Here is a 22,285-nt window from a genome sequence, read left to right as displayed (position 1 = left end):
TTTGTGTTAACTCTGGATTTCCAGCATCTGCAGAATCAGTTGTGTTCAAATCAAATCAGCAATCATTGTGCTGGGCAGCCTTCAATCTTGCCACACTTCCAGCACCAATAAAGCATGCTACAGCTCACTAACCCTAACCAGTCTTTAGACCGTGGGGGAGGACGTGCCAATTCCTTACAGACCCTATCAGCCCCGTTCGAATTGAACCCGGCGCTATAGAATGTTACGCTACCTCTCTCATCAACCTTCCCCCACCTCCCTCAACCTGTCCTGCCCTCTAACCCGACACTAATTAACCTTTGCCCCCACTGACCTGACCCTCACCTTACCTCTCCCCCAACAAACTGGTTCCCATCGACTTCTTCCCATCCACTTGACCCCCACCAATTTCAGCATCCCGTATCACACATCTGCTATCAATAATCCACATCCCTTAATGTTAGTGTCTTGTCCCTTATAAACAATTGTCCCTTGTAAATATTACCGGCCTCATGTCCATCGTCCTTCAGTAATTCCCCCAATGTTTGTGAGCAACTTGTCCATTCCTTATGAATCGTTTTCCTTAGCTACCCTGTCCCTTAGCAGCCAATCACTCCATTTCTTGTGAACCATCCTTTCTTCCATTTCCTTTTCCACCGCCGCCGCTCTTCTTCGGCTCCCAGCTCCAGGGGAAGACACCGCCCGGTCGGACATGTTCCGCTCGCCTCTGCTGGGCCCGTCTCCCAGCAACCACACAGGCTCGCTCAGTCGATACGGAAACCATCGATGGCGATCATCGCCAGTCGCTGGTGGCGCTCGATTGGTGGCGCCTGGCGGAGCCCGGCGGCACAACATGGCGGCGGCGGCGGTGGCGCGGGCCGGGCGGTTGCATGGGCGGCGGATCCCGGTGAGCCAGTGCCACTGACGGCGGCGGGACAGGGGGCGGGTGACTCGTCCCGGGTTGGCCAGCCGCGATGTGTGAGAGTTACGGTCGGGCGCTGCTGCGGGTGGCGGTGGCGCAGATCTGCCAGGCGCTGGGCTGGGACTCTGTGCAGCTCACGGCCTGCGACATCCTCACCGACGTGCTCAACAGGTACATGGAGCAGCTGAGCCACGGCTGCCACCGATACAGCGAGCTTTGTGAGTACCGACGCCGCCGTAGCGCGCACCGGACATATGGGTAGAGGGAGGATTGTGCGGCGGCGGGCATCCCGGAACAACCTGATCCCACTACGATCTCTTACCCCATCAACATCTCTTTCCCCATCAGCCTGTGCTCCCTTCGAAACTGACCTTCATCAACTTCTACTCTCACCAACCTGACGCCTTCCCCGTCAACATCTATCCCTCATCAAACTCTCTCAAGCATCAACATCACATCAACCTGTCCTTCCTTATAACCTGAATCTTATAAACTTCAACCCCCCATCAACCTGTCCTCTCTTCTAACCTGACTCTTATCAATTTCTACCCCACCAACCTATTTCCATCAAACTCGAGCATGAACCCCTCATCAACCACCTCCCATCAATCCCTCCCCTATCAATCTGTCCTCCCTTCAACTCTTATCAATTTTGACCCATACCAACCACCTCCTGATCTCTCCGCATCAACCTGCCTTCACCCCTCTAACCTGACTTTTATGAATCTCTTACCTATCAACCTTTCTCCATCACCTTCCTCACCCAACCAACCAGACCCTCACCTGAATTCTCTCCGTCCACCTGACACCCCCCCCCCACAATTTCAATATGCCTTACAACAGTTTCACTGCTCCTTATCAATAACCCCATTTCTGCTCTTTCAGTCACCCATCTCTGTTGCCTACCTGTGCACCCCCTTTCTCTTCCCCCTCAACCCTCCTTGACCCTGTTGGTTGTTTCCTCCCATCCATTATCAACAGCCTTTCATACCAACAAGCCAACACTCTCTCTAGACTTGCCCTCCCCATTCCTGTTACCCCTGCCAAAGTCCCCCAGTTCCCTGTATTTATCAGTATCTGGTTTTCTATTAACCATTTTCACTGCTGCCAACCCAACACTCACTCAGCTCTGTCCTCTGTTTAGCACAGGACAGTGAATAGAGAGGTCAGTGATTAACCACTAACTAGCCACATAACCGTGCTGCACAGCACACGTGAGCGGGGAGCAAAACTTCTCCCTATTCTCGTCGGACCCCACTAACTCAGTTATCTCCGCTAACTGTGCCACAGCTGGCCTGATGCTATTACAGCTCGAAGTGTTCTGGAGTTTGGAGTTCAGTTCTGGGACTGTTATGTAAGAAGTCTCTGCACATCTTCCCTGTGGAATGTGTGGATTTCTTCCCACAGTCTAAATATGTACTTCGTAGGTTAATTGGTTATGGAAGTTGTCCCGTGATTAGGTTGAGTTAGTCTTGGTTGTGAAGTTGCTGAGGCATCGTGGCTGGAAAGGCCAGAAGGGCCTACTACATACTGTATCACTAAATAAAAATAAAACTCCCATTTACTGTGACCACCATGTCAGTCTATTAATTGCCATGCTCTCCCAATATCAGTTTACTCATCACTAATTACTGGTTTACTCCCTCCTTTGACCTCTGCACTCTCTGTCCTGAGCCAGCAGCCCTTCTGATGTTTCTTCCCTCCCTGCACCTCTCACAGGGGCACGCTGCCAGCAGCCCACAGATTGGAGGCATACTGCTCCAACATTTCTGTTCTGCATTTCGTGAAATAGGGCTAGAAACGGAATGGGTTGCTTGTGCTGGATGAATGGGTAAGACAGATAATTGGGTATAAGAACATAGAATATTTAGTCCTATTTATTGCCACAGATGGCTGTGGAGGACAAATCATTGGGTATATTCAATTCAGTTATAATTGAATGGCAGAGCAGACTTGATGGGCTGAATGGCCTAATTCTGGTCCTATGTCTTATTCTGTGACTTAACAACAACATGTTTGTTTAACAAATATCTCAATCTGTTTGTGAAAGAGAATTCAAAATTTTCTACTACTTACTAATTCTTTCCTTATTCCATTCCTGAAAGCCCTGGTTCTAATTTTTGAACCATGCCCTCTAGTTCTGGACTTTTCAACAGGAGAAAATAGTTTCTTGTTATCTGTTGTAACACACTACATTTCACGATATTTATGATATTTGAGGCTTCATTTTGAGTGTTTATAGAGTTAGATCTATCTTAATTGTAAACACACCTCCATGTGTTTGTGATTTCACATGAAAGTTCGTATCTAATGTGATTTTCCAATATTGATAGCTGGCAGTCACTGTAAAGCAACACTAATGAATGGAAACTTATAAACTCCCTCTTTTTCCCTTTCATACCCACTGTATCTTTGACTATTCAAGTGCTGTAGAAGCAATTAAGAAGCAGTCTATTTGCTTGTTATCTGCACATTTCACAAAACAAGTAAAAAGTAACACACATTCAAAACGCTGGAAGAACTTGGCAGGTTTTGCAGCATCCGTGGAGGGGAATAAACAGTCAATGTTTCAGATAGTGTAGCAGCTAGTGTGACACTATTACAGCGCCAGCAACTAGGTTCATTTGTACGTTCTTCCCATGACTGTTCAGGTTTCCTCTAAATACTCTAGTTTCCTCTCATATTCCACAGCTAAACTTTTTTCTTGCTAATGCATTAGCTTTGGAAATACTACTTTTCTACATTATAAACATAATCATCTGTAAGAGTATTTCATAATTAGATTTACAGCAGTATGTTATTTTTGAAGTGTGTCTTGAGAACTTCTCAATTAAGTATTAAGTAATGCCAACTGTCAATGTTATCACCAGGTATAAATTGAGCTGGTGGATATATATGTTATGCTTAACATGACCACAAATATGCACGGTGAGATTGCATTATATAGGTCTACTCTTTGTACAGTTTATACAGTATATAGTAAATTTTTTGAGACTAGTGTTGCAGTGATGGAGAGGAGGCATTGTTTATTGAGCCCCACGATGAATACACAACAATTGAGAGTTTCGGTGCTACAATTTTTAGTTTACTTTTGATTTGTCCCACCTAAATTATGTATTTTGTGAATGGTTTGTGGCTTTCTCATTGTAATTTGAGAATGTAGTTAGCGCAACACTATAATAGCTTGGGATGTTCCAGTGCTTGGAGTTCAATTCCAGCACCATCTTTAAGGAGTTTGTACATTCTCGCCATGACAGCGTGTGTTTCCTCTGGGTGTTCCAGTTTCCTCCCACAGTGCTGACTACAAACATGGATTCAGTCTATGAATTCAATCAAATGTAGCTCCAGAACAGACTAGAAATGGAACATTTGGATGATCTAATGAGGATTAAAACTTAACTTTCTTCTGATGTGAAATTAACTAGACAGTGTTTATAGACAATGAATTTATAATAAAGACAGGTGACAAAAAGATTTATGAAAGGTAAAAGATTTTCTTTGTACTGTACCCTTAATTATACCCTTTGATTAATAAATAAAATTAAAAGTATATGATTTATCAATTTTCATTGTAAATATTCATAGTGTGTATATCAGAATCAGGCTTATTATCACCAGCATGTGACGTGAAATTTTTTAACTTAGCAGCAGCAGTTTAATGCAATACATAATCTAGCAGAGAGAGAGAGAAAAATAATAATAATAATAATAAATAAAATAAAACATAATAATTAAACAAATAAATCAATTACGTATATTGAATAGATTTTTTTAAGTGCAAAAACAGAAATACTGTATATTTTTAAAAAGTGAGGCTGTGTCCAAAGCTTCAATGTCCATTTAGGAATCGGATGGCAGAGGGGAAGAAGCTGTTCATGAATCGCTGAGTGTGTGCCTTCAGGCTTCTGTATCTCCTACCTGATGGTAACAGTGGGAAAAGGGCATGCTCTGGGTACTGGAGGTCCTTAATAATGGACACTGCCTTTCTGAGACACCGCTCCCTAAAGATGTCTTGGGTACTTTGTAGGCTAGTGCCCAGGGTGGAGCTGACTACTAGATTTACAGCCTGCTGCAGCTTCTTTTGGTCCTGTGCAGTAGCTCCTCCATACCAGACAGTGATGCAGCCTGTCAGAATGCTCTCCATGGTACATCTGTAGAAGTTTTTGAGTGTATTTGTTGACATGCCAAATCTCTTCAAACTCCTAATAAAATATAGCCGCTGTCTTGCCTTCTTTATGACTACATCAATATGTTGGGACCAGGTTAGATCCTCAGAGATCTTGACACCCAGATCTCTCTCCACTTCTGATCTCTATGAGGATTGTTACTTGTGGAGACCCATTGAGATTGCGTCTGCTGTTGACCTATTGTGGCGATAGGCAAATTGCAATGGGTTCAGGTTCTTGCTGAGGCAGGAGTTCAGTCTAGTCATGACCAACCTCTCAAAGCATTTCATCACTGTCGATGTGAGTGCTACCAGGCAGCCCACATTATTCTTCTTTAGCACTGATACAAAGAAAACTTATATTACAAAGAAAAAGCATATAAAGTGCCACGCAGTTTTCAAGCTGCGTAAAAATTTGTTGTGCAGCTGTAAAAAAAAGCTAGAGAGAACATTGCTTAAGACAGTCACCTCCTACTTCTAATTTTTAAAATTAGCTTGAAATCCATGTAACCTATGCAGCAGAAGTGTAGATTTTTAAATAATTTCCACTAACTGATTTCAAATTATTTAATTAAATCCTTCTTTTAGTTAGTGAAGTTGACATTAAAATGAGACTTAAAAGTAACCACTTGTATGTTGTGGATATTTGACAGTTTTAAAGTGTTTGGCTGGAATAACCAATCCTTTTCCAGTAGAGTGGAAGTTAAAAGAATGATTGCCATTGCATTGTGTCATCAGCCAAACTTTGTGCTATGGCTCAGCAGTTTCCAGCATTTTGGCTTAAAATATGTTAGTGACTTTAGAATGCTTCCAGCTCCAATCATCCCAGCCCATGTACTGTAGGTCCTTGCTCCAGCATCAGACAGCAGACTTTGAAGCTCAAAGGTAGGGCAGACTCACTGTAGAGAAACAATTCCCATGTGTTATGCCATTGCATCGTCTTACTAAAACCATTGACTTAAACATGGTCATTGTATATTTTGAAATTCTGATGCCTTTAGTGGGTTATTATTGAAAAATGCTTATGAAGCGGACTAATTGTCTTCTCATTAATTTCACTAAAAAAGCTACTAACCAAGTGAGTTTTTATATCTATATTTAGTGCTTGAAAATTTGTTTTTATATTTTATTTTATTTGGGATGTGGGCGAGTTCAAATTTAATTTGTCCACCCCCTAATTGCTTTCTAGAAGGTGATGGAAAACTAATTATTGAATAACTGCAGCCCTTGTGTTGAGTTCAGGCTGATCAACACCTCCACCCATTAACCTGTCCCACCACCACTACATACACGTCACCTAGCGTCACTTTATGCACATACAATCAGTCTATATATATGACAGTTACTTGTACATTGTGTTTTATAACCATATAACCATATAACAATCACAGCACGGAAACAGGCCATTCCGGCCCTCCTAGTCCGTGCCGAACTCTTAATCTCACCTAGTCCCACCTACCCGCACTCAGCCCATAACCCTCCACTCCTTTCCTGTCCATATACCTATCCAATTTTACCTTAAATGACACAACTGAACTGGCCTCTACTACTTCTACAGGAAGCTCATTCCACACAGCTATCACTCTCTGAGTAAAGAAATACCCCCTCATGTTTCCCTTAAACTTTTGCCCCCTAACTCTCAAATCATGTCCTCTCGTTTGAATCTCCCCTACTCTCAATGGAAACAGCCTATTCACGTCAACTCTATCTATCCCTCTCAACATTTTAAATACCTCGATCAAATCCCCCCTCAACCTTCTACGCTCCAATGAATAGAGACCTAACTTGTTCAACCTTTCTCTGTAACTTAAGTGCTGAAACCCAGGTAACATCCTAGTAAATCGTCTCTGCACTCTCTCTAATTTATTGATATATAAATAAATTTTATAGGATTGCTTTTTTTTAATGCTGCATCATATGCAGAGTAACAATCATTTTATTCTCCTTTACACTTTTTTTTTACTGAGGAATGATAATAAACAACATTGAATCAATGCTGTTGAGTTCCAGGATTTAAATACGATAACCTTGCAGAAATGGTGATGCATTTTCAAGTCAGGTTGTGACTTAGACAACATGCACCTGAAGCTTTGCCCTAATTAATGGTAGACAGTATCGGAATGTACCGTCACAATAGTCATTAAGTTACTGCAGTGTATTTTGGCGATGACACACTGCAGGTACATTGTGATGTGATTGAATGTTTTGGGGAGGATGGGAGCCAGTCAGGTGGCTGCATTGTCCTGGGTCATGCTAAAGTTCAGGCTTGGGAGAATTTTAATTTGGATCTATCCAGTCAAAATAATAGATATATTATTAATAGATAATTAATTACAGTTTAAATGCTAACAAAATAGAATGCTCTTTTATTCTGCATATATTTTCATCATCTTTATTAGTCACATAGATCAATCCAAAATCTTGTGGTACTCACCAAACTCAGCTAGACTTCTACTGGAAATGTTAGAATTTTGCTTTGTGGACTTGGTGTCTGTGTATTGAGGTAACGAAAATCAGCTCAACTTCTCATCCTTGCTTTGAACTTTGGTGCTTTGACAGGTTGATGTGCAGCTTTGAGTGAAAACACATGAAAGCTCACTGTCTGGTTACGCAAAATACATAGCAACAAAACAAGCTATTGGAGGAACTTGCGAGTCAGACAGGATCTATAGAGGAAGTGGATACTCAGTGTTTCAGGTTGATATCCTTCATCTGATCTCCCCTGCTCAACAACCTCCAACCTGATAGTTACCCAACCCTATACAGGTTTCCCCCGCCATCAGAAGCTAGAGCGTTCCTATGAAATGGTTCGTAAGCCGGAATGTCGTAAAATGAAGAAACAATTACCATTTATTTATATGGGAAAAATTTGTGAGCATTTGCAGACCCAAAAAATAACCTACCAAATCATGCCAAATAACACATAAAACCTAAAATAACAGTAACATATAGTAAAAGCATGAATGATATGATAAATACACAGCCTATATAAAGTAGAAATACTTTTCTGCAATCATTGCAGCACTGCCCACTCTAGCGAAAATCTCACGCAAGCGCTCTTGGCAGAAATACTCGGCACAAGCACTCTCAGCAGAAACACATGGCGCAAGCGCTCTCAGCAGAAGCATTCTCTCCAGTAACCTTTAAGCTACGAAGCTGCCAAATCATACCAAATAACAAATTGTACCAAATAACACATAAAAATACACAGCCTATATAAAGTAAAAATAATGTACGTACAGTGTAGTATCACTTACCTTCATCGGGAAGACAGCGAGAACACTGATGATGGTGTGTTAGGCTGAGTCGTCGGAGACTGGGGTGGTGGGACACTGGGGTGTCATCTCATCGTCGTCTGTTTCCATCAGGGTAGGCAGGTTATCTTCTATGTCTGCCTGCCTCGATGTTGAAAGTCAAGGTTCGTCATCTGCTGTGGCTGATGTGGAAGGCTTGAAAAGTGACAGTATGCTTGACCGCTTAGCCTCGCGCATTTTTCTATCATACAGTTCTTAATAAGCACTCAAACCATCCTGCAAATATGCCCTAAATCTATGTACCCTTTCAAAATTAAAGTCGTACTTTTATGCAATCGTTGCAGCATTGTCAATCGCAGCGAGAATCTCACGCAGTTGCTTTACGTTCAGTTCCTGGACGACTTCACTTTCGGTCTGTTCGGTTTCCATTGTTATCCTTTCCTCTTCCAATTGCATCTGCTCTTCATCTATCAGTTCTTGGTCATGGGATGTCAAAACCTCTTCAACATCATCTTCGTCAACTTTCACAAACCAAACTCACTTTGTCCTTACTTAGTTCACCACGATCGAAACGCTTAATTATGTCTAGTTTTACCGTAAGTGTAACACCCTTACAAGCTCTTTTAGGCTATTCCGATACCTTAGAACTCATCTTGCTAATGGATGCACAAAATAAATTGACATAAAGCACAGATGCTCACAGGCACGTGTTCAAGCAGTGGCAGCTAGAATGCAGTTCCGGGGGGAGGAGCTTGGCTGCTCGGGGCGCACGCTGCCTTTTTCATGCGCTACCTTTTTTGCGCACTGTCTTTTTTCATAACAGTGAAATCACCTTCTATTAGCGAAAACAGGTAACTAATGTAGGTTTTTCGTAACAGTGAGGTGTCGAAAAGCCAACGTTCGAAAACCGGGGGACACCTGTACTGTGTTTCTATCTCCTACCCAAGAATCATAAACACTACTCCCCTGGTAGGTGCATTGTTTCTGCCTTTACCCCACTACAGTTACCTCTTCAAACCTTAACGCTTGTCCCTTCTCTTCCCACCTATATCCAGGACACCTTGTGTGCTTCCAACCATTTTAACAACTTCTAATACCTTGACCTTCAAGGTGCATTCCACACCCCTCCCACCCCCATCTTCATTATGGATGTTCGGTCCCTATATAATCCTATTCCCATCAGAAAGGCTTTTAAACTCCATTTCTTTCTAGAACATAGATCCAGCCAGTTCCTCTCCGTCACCTGCCAGAATTTCTGCTTATCCTGAAAAATTTCTCCTTTGAGTCCTCTTGCTTTCAACAAATCAAAGGTGTAACAGTGGGCACTTGCATTGACCCTAGCAATGCCTGCCTTCTTTGTCTATATGGCACAGTCTTTGATCCGAACATACCCTGGCATCACTCGCCAGCTCTTGACAACATCAACTTCACTACCAGCTTCCACCCTGCCTTCATAACAGATAGGAGTTCCCAATCCAAAATGTCGTCTGTCCATTTCCCTCGATGGGTACTACTTGACCTGCTGAGTTCCTCCAGCAGCTCATCTATTTTATGTTTTTATTTGAGATACAGCACGGTAATAAGCTCTTCCAGCCCAACAAACCCATGCTGCCCAGCTACACCAATGTGTTCAATTTACATACATCTTTGGAATGTGGGAGGAATTCAGAGCTCCCAGAGTAAACCCACATGGTCACAGGGAAAGCGTACAAACTCCTTACTGAGATTAGTGGGAATTGAACTGAGGTTGCTGGTGCTGGAAGGGTATTATGCTAATTGCTTTGCTACCATGCCAGCTAAGTTTGCGCTCTTGATTCCAACATCTGCATCTAGTGTCTGCTCATAATACATTGCCTTAAGAAGCAATGGAACAAGTTGAAGAAATGGGTGGTCTACTCTATTTCTATCTTTGCACCTGAGACACTTGAGCAAGTTACTAAATAACTTTGACTGCTTACAGAATAGCAGTGCAAGTTTTTAATACGTTTAGAAGAGTGGTAGAAAAATGAAATGTGCCAAGTTATTTATATAGATGTTAACGCATAGTAATGCAGAAGATTAATTTTCCTGTTTATATACCTTGTAATCACAGTTAATCAGTCAGTTCCATGTGCACCTTAAATGCTGTATTATCGTAGCAGGGATATTGCAGACTGTTGCAAGAAATATAAAGTGCGTGATTTTAACTTTCCACCTATTGATTGGAGCTCCTATTCTGTAAAAGGACTCAATGTGATCAGGGAAGTTTTCTGAATCAGTATATAGAAGTCCCAATGAAGGTCTGCGATACTTGATCTGCTATTAGGGAATGAGGCATCGCAGGTGACAGAAGTTTGTGTAGGGGAACACTTTGCATCTAGTGATCAGAATGCATTTTAGTTTCAAAGTATTTATGGAAGAAGATAGATCTGGTCTGTGGGTTGAGGTTCTAAATTAGAGAAAAGCCTGTTATGATGGTATCAGAAAGGATCTGGCAATTGTGGATTGGGACAGGCTGTTTTTTATAGGTTAAGATATACTTGGTAAATGGGAAGCTTTCAAAAGTGAAATTTTGGGAATATAAAGCTTGTATGTGCCTGTCAGAATTAAAGGTAAAGATCACAGGTTTAGGGAACCTTGGTTTTCAAGAGAGATTGAGGCTCTAGTTAAGAAGAAAAAGGGTGTATAGCAGATATAGGCAGCTAGCAACAAATGAGGTGCTTATGGAGTATAAGAAATGCAAGAAAACACTTTTAGAAAGAAATCAGGGCAGCTAAAAGAAGGCATGAGGTTGTCCAAGCGGACAAAATAAAAGAGAATCCTAGGGATTTTACAGATAATGTTAAGAACAAAAGGATTGCAAGGGACAAAATTGGTCCTCTAGAAGATCAGAATGGTAATCTATGTGTGGAGCCGAAAGAGATAGGGGAGATGGTAAATGGATTTTTTGCATCTGTATTTACTTCGGAGATGGACACTGAATCTATAGAAGTTAGGTACCAGAGGATTGGAAGGTAACTAATGTTGTTCCGCTGCTTAAGAAAGGCTCAAAAAATAAACCAGGAAATCAGTAGTAAGATGGTATTTTAAGGGACCGGAATTATTAGTTTTTGGATAGACATGGACTGTTTAGGGATCGTCAGCTTGGCTTTGTGCATGGTAGATTATGTATAACCAATCTTAGAGTTTTTTTGAGGAAGTAACCAGGAAAGTTGATGAAGATAAAGCAGTAGATATCGTCTGCATGGACTTTAGCAAGGCATTTTACAAGATCATGTGAGGTTAGTCAAGAAGGTTCAGTCGATTGGCAGTCAAGATGAGGTAGTAAACAGGATCAGACATAGGCTTTGTGGAAGAAGCTGTAGAGTGGCAGTAGATGATTGCTTCTCTGACTGGAGGTCTGTGACTAGTGGAGTGTTGCAGGGATCAGTGCTGGGTCCATTGTTATCTATATCAATGATTTATTTGAATGATAATGTGGTTAAATGGATCAGCAAATTTGTGGATGACACCAAGGTTGGAAGTGTAGTGGGATGGCACCAAGATTGCAGCGAGATCTGCACCAGCTGGAAAAATGGGAGATGGGAGATGGAAGTTAATGCGGACAAATGTTGTAGAAGGAAGGGACCTGGGAATACAGATCCATAATTTATTGAAAGCAGCGCCATAGGTAGATAGGGTCATAAAGAAAGCTTTTGGCACATTGGCCTTCGTAAATCAAAGTTTAGAGTACAGGAGATGATATATTATTTGTATTGTTAAAGTTGTATAAGACAATGGTGAGGTCTAATTTGGAGTATTATATGCAGTTTTGGTCACCTACCTGCAGGAAGGATGTAAGTAAGATTGAAAGAGTACAGAGAAAATTTATAAGTACGTTGCTGGGACTGAAGAATCTGAGTTATAAAGGAAAATTGAATAGGTTAGAACTTTATTCCTTGGATCATTGAAGATTTAGGGGAGATTTGATGGAGGTATACAAAATTATGAAAGATGTAGATAGGGTAAATGCAGGCAGGCTTGTTCCACTGAAGTTGGGTGAGGCTACTAGAGGTCATGGGTTGTGAAAAGTTTAAGGGGAACTTAAGGGGAAACTTCTTCACTCAGAGGGTGGGAGAGTGTGGAATGAGCTGTCAATGCAAGTGGTGCTTGCGAGCTCGATTTCAATGTTTAAGGGAAGTTTGTATACATACATGGATGGTTGAAGTATGGAGGGCTGTGATGGTTTAGGTGCAGGTTGATGGGAGTAGGCAATGATTCGGCTAGAAGGGCTTGTTTCTCTGTTGCATTTTTCTATGACTATGACTCTTAAGTTACATGAGTTAATTTTAAAGAAAGGTCCGGGAAATCTAAAATAACAACAGTTCATGCAGCACCTTTGGAGGGAGAAACTGAATATTTCAGTTGATACTGTTCATCAGAACTGCGTTGATAACTTTCTTTCTCCACTAATGCTAACTTGATCTGCTGAGTCTTATTACATCTCCTGTTGCAATTTCTAGACATTGCATTTTATTGCTTTTTGATTACTTCTGAATTCACTAGCACTTTTGTTCAAGGAATGCTTACCTTGAAGAAGCTTTGTTTCTCTCCATACTTCCATTTGTCTTTTACCTTGTTCACTCTCAAAGTTTCTGTTAAGGTCAAAATAAGCTGTTTAATTCAACTTGCACCCTTAGTTCTGATGAAGGACTATTCATTGCTATACAGATACTGTTTGACTGGCTGAATGTTTCCAGAATTTTCTGGGTTTTTTTGGTTAAAAATATTCTGTTTATTATTTTAAAGTACCAAGTTTGGTGGAAAAGGTCAGGTAGCTTGTATAGTTTAAGCATTGGTCTGATTAAAGAGATGATTAAGCTTCAAAGTGGTATAATTGAGTTAACCTTTTCCTGGATTATTGTTTTGGCCTGAGGTTTAGGTTAATCAGCTAAATTAGATTTGGAATTAAGTACATGAGTATTTGTTTTAGTTTTAAAATGGATGCACTGGGTTAGTAATATTTACTAATGTGGCTAAGAACACTTATATGAAAAAAATGCTAGTTGAGCTCATCTGTAAATGTATTTAAAGAACTTGTCCAGAAACATTCACAACAATTTGCCTCACTATTTGAACAAAGTCTATTTTTATTTTAGCTTTTCTATGTTGGAGATTTAATCATAACTCGGTAAAGATAAAGAATTTCATAATATTGTAGTTGTTGTAACTTGGAATTTCTACTTATGTCAAATATGCAATAAATCTTCCCATGGTTCACTCTCAGTAAAATAAATGTTGAATTTATGTACCATGTTTCACTTAATGTTGTTGAAGACTGATTCAGTACAGATAAACACTGAATTTAAGAAGCACTGTCTTTAAATAATAGCATTTAACTTACACAAGCACATCTTCACCCCTGCCTCTGTTGCATTTTTCCTTATTGAGATCATTACTCTTCTTGACTGGACCCATTTCCTTGCTATGACCCCTCATATATTTCTATAAACCCCACGGTAAGTAGACTTAAGAAGACATAATAGACAACTGTTTAGCCAATCAGTTAAATCTGGCCTTCTAGGGTCCTATTGTTTGCCCAAATTGTTCACCATTTTAGGGTGTGTCACATTATAAAACTAGACCCTTCTACATTTTTTTCCCCTACCATAAATCTTTTCTTAAGTCTTCACTCTCACCATGGAATTCATTGTCACTAAAATTGAAGGTATTTTCCTTCCACTGATCATGGGGTCAGTCTTGATTTTGAAGATCTCACTAGTCCTACATTCGCTTTCTTTCCAATCTTGGTCTGTTTTTTTTCCTATTTTATATCAGGGGAGATTGAATGTCAGAGGGCTGATAGAGTAGGATGAAAGAGATTAATAAAGGGATTAACAAATCACCAAGAAAATACTTGCACATGTTTAGAAGCTCCTGGTTCCCTCTAGATATTATTCGCATTGTCTGAAATTCACCTTGAAACCATATATTGTAGAGTGATTTATGAAGGATTAAACATTGTGCTGCTTTCTTGAATTAAGTCAAAGTACAACATTAGATAGTTTGGGATGCCGAACAGGGATATTTTGGTCTTAATATTAATGCATTTTACTCAATTAAAATGAAGCAAAAGGCAGCAGTGTTTCCACCATCTGGTAGTTTGGTATAGAGATGTTGATGGAGACAATTTGGATTGAAATGAACCTTGTGTGTGTTGGTTGGAAACACAAACAGCTCATTTCACTGTATGTTTCGATGTACATGTGATAAATCTGAATCTGAATGCGCAATGGGGGTGCTATGATAGCATAGTAGTTAGCACGGTGCTGTTACAGCTTGGGGCATCGGAGTTCAGAGTTCAATTTCCATGCCGTCTGTAAGAGGTTTGTACATTCTTCCCATGAGGTCATGGGTGTCTTCTGGGTACTCCAGTTTCCTCCCACATTCCAAAGACTTCAGGTTGGTAGGTAAAGTGGTCATTGTAAGCTGTCTTGTCATTAGGCTGGGGATAAATAGGTTGTTGCTGGGCGGTGCATTTCGTTGCACTGGAATGGCCTGTTTCGCGCTCTATCTCTAAATAAAGAAATAAAGTTCAAGATACATTTACACCACAAAAGAACAAATTTGGGAAAAAAAGGGAGTTTAAATAAGAAAAACTGAATAATTATCTGAAAAACCATTTGGGGAAAAAAATAGAGTGCTGGAAAGTAGAAACATAGAGGCAGGTATTGCTGACTATCTGGAACTGTTGGATGTGGAAGGCTGTAATGTGCCCATGGTGGAGATTCTGCTTTTCAGATTGCAGTGAATTTCATTGGAACAGTAAAGAAGGCAAGGACAGAAGAAGTTCGGTATACAATTAAAGTGAGAGCATCCAGAAGCTCCAGATCAAATTTCCTGGCTCAGGGTGGTACAGCAGTGTAACTCATAGTTCACAGTGCCAGAGACCTGGGTTCAATTCTGACTTTGTGCTGCCTGTTGAACACTCCCTGTGCTAGAGCCCTATACCACTCAAAACTTAAAGACAGGTTATCAGTTCAGAAAAGTTTGGTAACTGTAATGAATGTCCTTAAAGTGACGTGAAAGGCATTGTATAAATTAGATTTGATATTTGGTGTCAGTAGGTAGGTCAAGAACTGTAACAGAATAAAAGTAGAGGTTCTGAAAGGTTTTTGTTGCAATTTATTGAAATGGTTGGCAGCAAAGTAGATAAGTCCCAATCCAGAGGGCTTTCATCATAAATTACTACAGGGAGTATGGTTGGAAGCTATAGGGACTTGTGTGACTTAATTTTACAGTCTTCCTTAGAGCAGGAAATGATGCCAGAAGAACACTGGGTTACACATGTTCAAAACTCAACAGCTGCCAGTATGTTTAGCTAAACCGTGCCAGAGAACTTTTTAGTGAAGTACTTAAGTGGCCCTTGCAAAGGTAGGAGCTAATTAATCATTGTTGACACCCTGTTAAAGGCTTTCACAATCTTAGAAGTTGGGAATACAGCTGAAAGTTTTAAATAGCCAAAGTACTTCAGTACTTGTATTATTGTAAAGCTATTAATAAAGTTTAGAGTTGTGGAAGTTTGCTTGATCAGAAACAAGCTGCACGGTGAAAAGCAGCTGTTTTAAAATCCATCAGGCATTTTCAGTCAATGTCAGCAATGACAAAATATTGTCTCATGAAACATTGGCTGTGCATTGTGTTGTGTTTCAAGGAATAAGTTGTTCTTGCCTTTTTGACAAGGGATGCAGTAGGTGAGTTGTAGGAAATAGAAAATGTAAAATTAAAAATGGCTGCACCAGTCATTCAGAGGTTATATACAGGACTCTGAATAATAGCCAGAATGTCAGGTACAAATTACGACAGGAGATAGTAAAAGCATATAAGAAAGGGAATGTTACAGTGGTCATGGGGGACTTCTTTATGTTGGTAGTCTAGGAAAAACAGGTTGGCATTGGATCTCAAGAAAGGGAATTTGTAGAATGCCGAGGAGATGGATTTTCAGAGCAGCTTGTGGTTGAGACCAGTAGGGAAAAGGCAATTCTAGTTTTAGTGTGGTGCAGTGAACCAGTTTTGATTAGGGAGCTAAAAAGGAAAAGGAAAAAGAACCCTTAGAAGACAGTGATCATAATTTGTTCAACTCACTCTACATTTTGAGAGGGAGAAGCTCAAATCAGATTTATCAGTTTGACAGTTGATTAAAAGGAACTACAGAGGAATGAGCGAGGAGCTGACCGAAGTTGATTGGATGACAGGGATGGCAGTAGGGCAGCAATGGCAGGTATTTCTGGGAGTAATTTGGAAAGTGCAGGATCATTTTATCCAAAAGAAGAAGAAACATTGTAAAGGGAGGATGAGGCACCTATAACTGACAAGGGAAGTCAACGACAGCATAAAAGCAAAAGAGAGAACATTTAATATTGCAATGAAGGTAAGCAAGCGATTAAAATGAAGATACCAGAAGTTCTTTTTCAGATGACAAGATGGAGATGTGTCTCTATCAAAGGAGGTGTAAGGCACTCCATCCCTTTGCTAGCCTGCAGGTTGACTTATCGAGTCCTTAGTGAGTACAGGCCCAACACTGGCAAACACTCCTCATATTTAAACCCTTCATTCCCGGAATCATCCTCGTGAACCTCCTCTGGACTCCTCCCAATGACAACACATCCTTTTTGAGATACGGGGCCCAGAACTGTTGACAGTACTCCAAGTGCGACCTGACTAGAGTCTTATAAAAGCTTAGCATTAGCTCCTTGCTTTTATATTCTATTCCCCTTGAAATAAATGCCAACATTGCATTTGCCTACTTTACCACAGATTCAACCTGTAAATTAACCTTCTGGGAGACTTGCATGAGAACTCTTAAAACCCTGTGCCCCTTCTCCCCATTTATATAATAGTTCCTTTTACCAAAATGCATTATCATATGTTTCCCAACACTGTATTCCATCAGTCACTTTTTGGCCCATTCTTCCAATTTGTCTAAGTCCTGCTGCAATCATGCTTCTCCCTTAACACTTCCTACCCCTCCACCTATCTTTGTATCATCTGCAAACTTTGCCACAAAGCCATCAATTCCATTATCCAAATCACTGACAAACAATGTGAAAAGTAGTGGTCCCAATATTAACCCCTGAGGAACGCCATTGATCACTGGCAGCTAACTGGAAAAGGCCCCCTTTATTCCCACTTGCTGCCTCCTGCCTGTCAGCCATTCCTCTATCCATGCCAGTATCTTTCCTGTAATGCATATATGTCAAACTCAAGGCCCGCGGGCCAAATCCGGCCCGCGGTGGAATTATCTTTGGCCCGTGAGATAATATCTAATTACTATTAAAGCTGGCCCCAGTAATCGAAGCGCCTATGGCGTATGATATGGCTAATGCTGAGTTTATTCAGGTACCAGGTTTTCAGGGTTTTTAGTGTTTATTCGGCAGTCTTGCTCGGCAGTCTTCTTCATAAGAAACGGAATTTGTAAAGTGAAACACTTTAGTTATAGCAGAGACTGAGACACGAGAGCAGGCTGAAAAAACGGAGGCAACGAAAGCTGCGTTCGCACGCGTCCGACTGATCTGGCCCGCATGAAGCTGCATTTTGCTCAATCCGGCCCGTGACCTAAAATGAGTTTGACACCCCTGCTAATGCCACAGCATTTTATCTTGTTAAGCAGCCTCATGTGGCACCTTGTCAGAGGCCTTTTAAAAATCCAAGTAAATGGCATCCACTGCCTCTTCTTTGTCCAGACTGCTTGTTTCTTCCTTGAAGAACTTTAACAGCTTTGTCAGGCAAGCTTTCGCTTTACAGAAACCATGCTGGCTTTGAGTTATTTTATCATGTCTCCAAGTACCCCGAAACCCTCATGACTCAGAATGAGATCTGAGATACGAAGATCCTTTGCCAGTATAACAGGATGTTTAGACTCTTCAGGCAGGGCTGCCCTACTAAGCCGGCCACCAACTCTCAGAAAACCATTTTCAAGTACTGGATTGAGCTTGAAAATATGGCTGTTCCTTTTCACACTTTCTTCCCTTGACAAGCTTGAGAATTCATCTGAAAGATTCTTTCTTTGGCAAAACCCAGTGATCTCTATTTCAGCCTTTCTGAGCTCCTCCACTGAGAGACAACATTGGCTGATCTGACCTTTGGCCTTTTCAATCTCTGTCTCCAAAGAATACCCTTGTTGTTCTTCATTCAAGTCAGGCTGAGCAAGAGTGATGTTCAGCTTTTTTCTAAGAAACATGAGCAGATTCTTAAACGTAAGAATCCAGGCCACTCTCTTCCTCAAATGGGTCCAAGATAAGAAGGGTCTCGGCCTGAAACGTCGACAGCGCTTCTCCGTATCGAAGCTGCCTGGCCTGCTGTGTTCTACCAGCATTTTGTGTGTGCTGTTGTTTGAATTTCCAGCATCTGCAGATTTCCTCGTGTTTGCCGAGATAAGAAGTGATAGATTATATGTGTTACTGCATGTACCTCCTCTTCAATCTGCACAACATTCATTGTAACACTGCTCCTAACTTCCAGATAATCTAGCAGGAGTTCTCCAGAACAATTGGGATTCACAGGCCATTCCTTTTCAGGCTGAAGAAGATATTGAAGCCCTGACATCCATGTTTCATTCATCAAGAATGCCGCCATCTTCAACCCTCTAGAGGCCACATCTGTCAGGTTGCTTGAAGTGTTTACATACCTCCATTGAGATGCCTCTGAGACCTTAAGAATTTCTGAAACTCTGATTGCAATGAAGGTTTGGTACCTGGAAGTTTCATTCTTAATATGCTTCAGTACTATCAGTCCAAAAAACTGAGTTGTGCAACTCCTTCCTCCACAATGTGTCCATACGGTTTGCCATCATAGCAACAGTGAGCTCCATACGAAGGATGGAAACTGACTTCAATGGAGCTACCCTAGATTTTCTCATGATAAAAGCACTGTGCATCTAAGAGCGTGTGTTGTGCAACAATTGATAGGTCACTGCTCTATAGCTTTCTTTGCCAGAACCTGTAAAGTGGTGTAATTGTGCAGCAATGACGTTGCCAACATCCAGGGGTTCCAAACATCTAACAATATTGAAGTCTTCCAGCTGCCAGAGTTCTTCCAACTAGCTTGTCCACTCATGAGCAACTGATGTAGATAGGTATAGTATCATCCCAGCCCAGCTCTTTCTGCATAGATCTTGTAGGATTTTCTTAGCACTTAGTAGTACCGGACTCAAGATTCCTAAAGGATCATAAATGGAACTAACTTTGGAGAGGACCCCCCTTCTGGCAAGTGTTCTTTCTTGAATGGTGATCTTAAATTTGAAAGTAGCAGATTGAATGTGAGGCCCCATGTGCCACCTAGGCACTAACGGTTCAAATGATGACGAGATTGAATGCACCATTGCACACCTAGTACTCTCTCCACCAAAGGTATATCTTGATCCACATCGAAATCCTTCATGTTTTTTGCTCTTTGCTCCTCTGGTATCACAGCTAGCACGCCATGTTGCTTATCTACTTTGCGAGTCAAAAGCCACCTTTAGCACAAATGGGAACAAGGTCATTATAGAGAGACACAGCTTCTTCCTCAGAGGACACTGACACAAGGCAGTTATCAACATATGAGGGGTGATTGATAACTTTGTGGCCTAAGGTAGAAGGAGATGAGTTATACAACTCTTGTCACATGCACATGCAGTTCAACTCTGAGCGAAAATGCAGTAAGTTTGAAGTTAGTAACTCATAATCCAAGTTCAAAACTGAGATCCTGTTAACTGTCAGCTCTGGCTGTGCACAATCCCTCCCATCACCATTGTCTCCTTTCAGTGGTCCATTCACAGTCCAACCCAACATTGTTCTAATTGCATAAGGTCCATTATTAACAGTGTGAATTACTTGCAATGGCTTCAATCCTTTAATCAGCTCAATTTCCAAATCAATCTCTGGCAAATGGACATATTTCAAGTGAGACTATTCCTGGAGATCCCTCTGTCATGGAATGTTCCCTCTGTGTACAAGCATACCATACTTCCCTGTATATAGGTGTTATTTAGTTCACAATAGTTTTCACCATCTAAGCCAGCCACTGCAATGTTGAAACAATGTAGCTCCTCATGATCTTCTCTTGACCCATCATGCGTAAGAGAATGCCTGTGAGTTTGAACTTGTACGTTAGGCCTATTGTAGAGAACACTGCTATACTACCGTGATCTAGGAAACCATCAGTAACCACTGTCGTGTTATCCTTCTTAGACTACACTCGTACTGGAATTATGGGAAGTTTACAATCATGATTGCCAACCCCTGTAAAGCCATTGGATACCAGGGCATTGCTGTATCTAATTCTTTCACAGCTTATTTTGATTCTGCACCATTTTTGTTAGAGTGAATATGAAGTATGCTGAGATGTTTAAAACTGTATACCTTGCATAAAAGATGCTTCCTGCAATCTTTGCTGATGTGTCCTATACATAAACAACCAAAGCAGACACCATTTTCTTTTAAGAAGGCAATCTTCTCACTATGAGCCCCTTTCACCAGATGATGGCACAAATCTAGTGTGTGTTCACCCTTGCAGAACAGACAATCCCCTTTAGCTGATGAGACCATTTCCCTTCCATTAGTTCCAGGTTCAGTTTTAGCTTTACTTCTCACAGTGGCAAATCTGCTTTCTGTGGCCTTAGAACAAAGTTGTAGTTAGTTTTGTTCACACATTTGCTTTGCAGTATGTTGATAGAATATCCAGTATATTACCAAAGGCAATCTTTACTTGCCTTTCAATAAAATCAACAATGTCAACAAAAGTGGTCTAAGGGTTGTGCCTTTCTTGCAGTTCACAGACCACTATTCTCCATTTATCCTTAAGCATGTAGGGCTGTTTTTTTATGACAATCAGAATGTTTCAGGCTTGTTCAGCTCATGCATGTACTCCAGGTACTTCGTCCATGGCATTGCAATAGCCTCTAAGAAAAAGACTGCAATCTTGAAGGGCTTTCACATCTTCAGACTTGTTGGGTACCCAAGAAAGAGTGTTTTGCATTTGGCGGATGCAATTTTTTATTTATTACCTAAATGATCCTGCAGTTAAGCCTTAGCCTTGATATATACTTTCTTAGGGTCGAAATGTTGGCAACTTCTGACAAGTTCTCTAGTCCATAGTGTACCGTATCACCATCAAATTAAAATTTTTCTATGTGCTTTTTCAAGATAGGAACTCACACCATAGGACAGTCCTGCTGGAGTACTTTGAGCACTAACTACCTTTGAAGCCCTAAGCACACTAACTTTGGCCATAAGTACGGCAATTTCTTCCTCCATCTTCTTCCTTTTTCATAGCTGTTCCATGAGGAACAGCTTTTGCTCTTCCAGGATATGTTTATCCTTCAGTAATCATTGATGTGTCAATAATGCAGCTAAATCTGCTCTATTCCAGAGGAGGTAATAGATAGAGAAGATTTTCTTCCTGTAGCAGAGCTTCGAGTACTGGCATTTGACATACTGTCGTTAGTTTCACATCATCTTGAGGGTCATCTGCTATATGCATAGTCAAAACATGCCATGGAATTTGAGAAACATTGTCTGTTGGAAGGTGAGGTGCATTTTCATTTATTGCAGCAATATGACCTTCAGTTTTCTCTTGTTCAGTCTAACATGTTTGGGTCAACCATTGTTTCACATCGTCTGTGAATGCACTGCTATAGCTATCAGTGCTTGAAAAACATTCATTCTGGTTTTTTTGCCCTGTTCATCCTTGGGAAGTAATGAAATCAGTATTTGAGCAATACATACAAAATGCTGGAGGAACTTCGCAGGCCAGGCAGCATCTGTGGAAAACAGTCGACGTTTTGGGCCGAACCCTTGTAGATTTAAAAGGTGAGGATAGGGGAGAGAGAACCACCACAGATGAAGTAAAGAGCTGGGAAGTTGATTGGTGAAAGTGACACAGGGCTGAAAAGCGGGATCTCCCAGTGGCCACCCATTTTAAACCCTGTGGCCATTCTTTTAATTACACTTCCCATTCCCATTTTGA

At 41.1% G+C, this 22,285-nt stretch overlaps 1 protein-coding gene across 2 annotated transcripts in view; it reads left to right on the top strand.

The window, feature by feature from the left end:
• The first annotated feature begins 816 nt into the window (after window positions 1-816).
• taf3 (TAF3 RNA polymerase II, TATA box binding protein (TBP)-associated facto) overlaps window positions 817-22,285 on the top strand; it is a 236,851-nt gene continuing 215,382 nt past the window's right edge. Inside the window, exon 1 of one of the 2 annotated variants that reach the window (XM_073066521.1) lies at window positions 817-1,119. In XM_073066521.1, coding sequence (XP_072922622.1) covers window positions 954-1,119 — 166 coding nt within the window. In that variant the 5' untranslated portion in view covers window positions 817-953. The remainder of the gene's footprint in view (window positions 1,120-22,285) is intronic. The other variant, XM_073066522.1, reaches the window with a different exon arrangement.

Source organism: Hemitrygon akajei, chromosome 14, assembly GCF_048418815.1.
Source record: "Hemitrygon akajei chromosome 14, sHemAka1.3, whole genome shotgun sequence".
Taxonomy (NCBI): Eukaryota; Metazoa; Chordata; class Chondrichthyes; order Myliobatiformes; family Dasyatidae; genus Hemitrygon; species Hemitrygon akajei.
The sequence above is the reverse complement of the archived record's forward strand: the minus strand, read 5'-3'. Positions and strand labels throughout refer to the sequence as shown.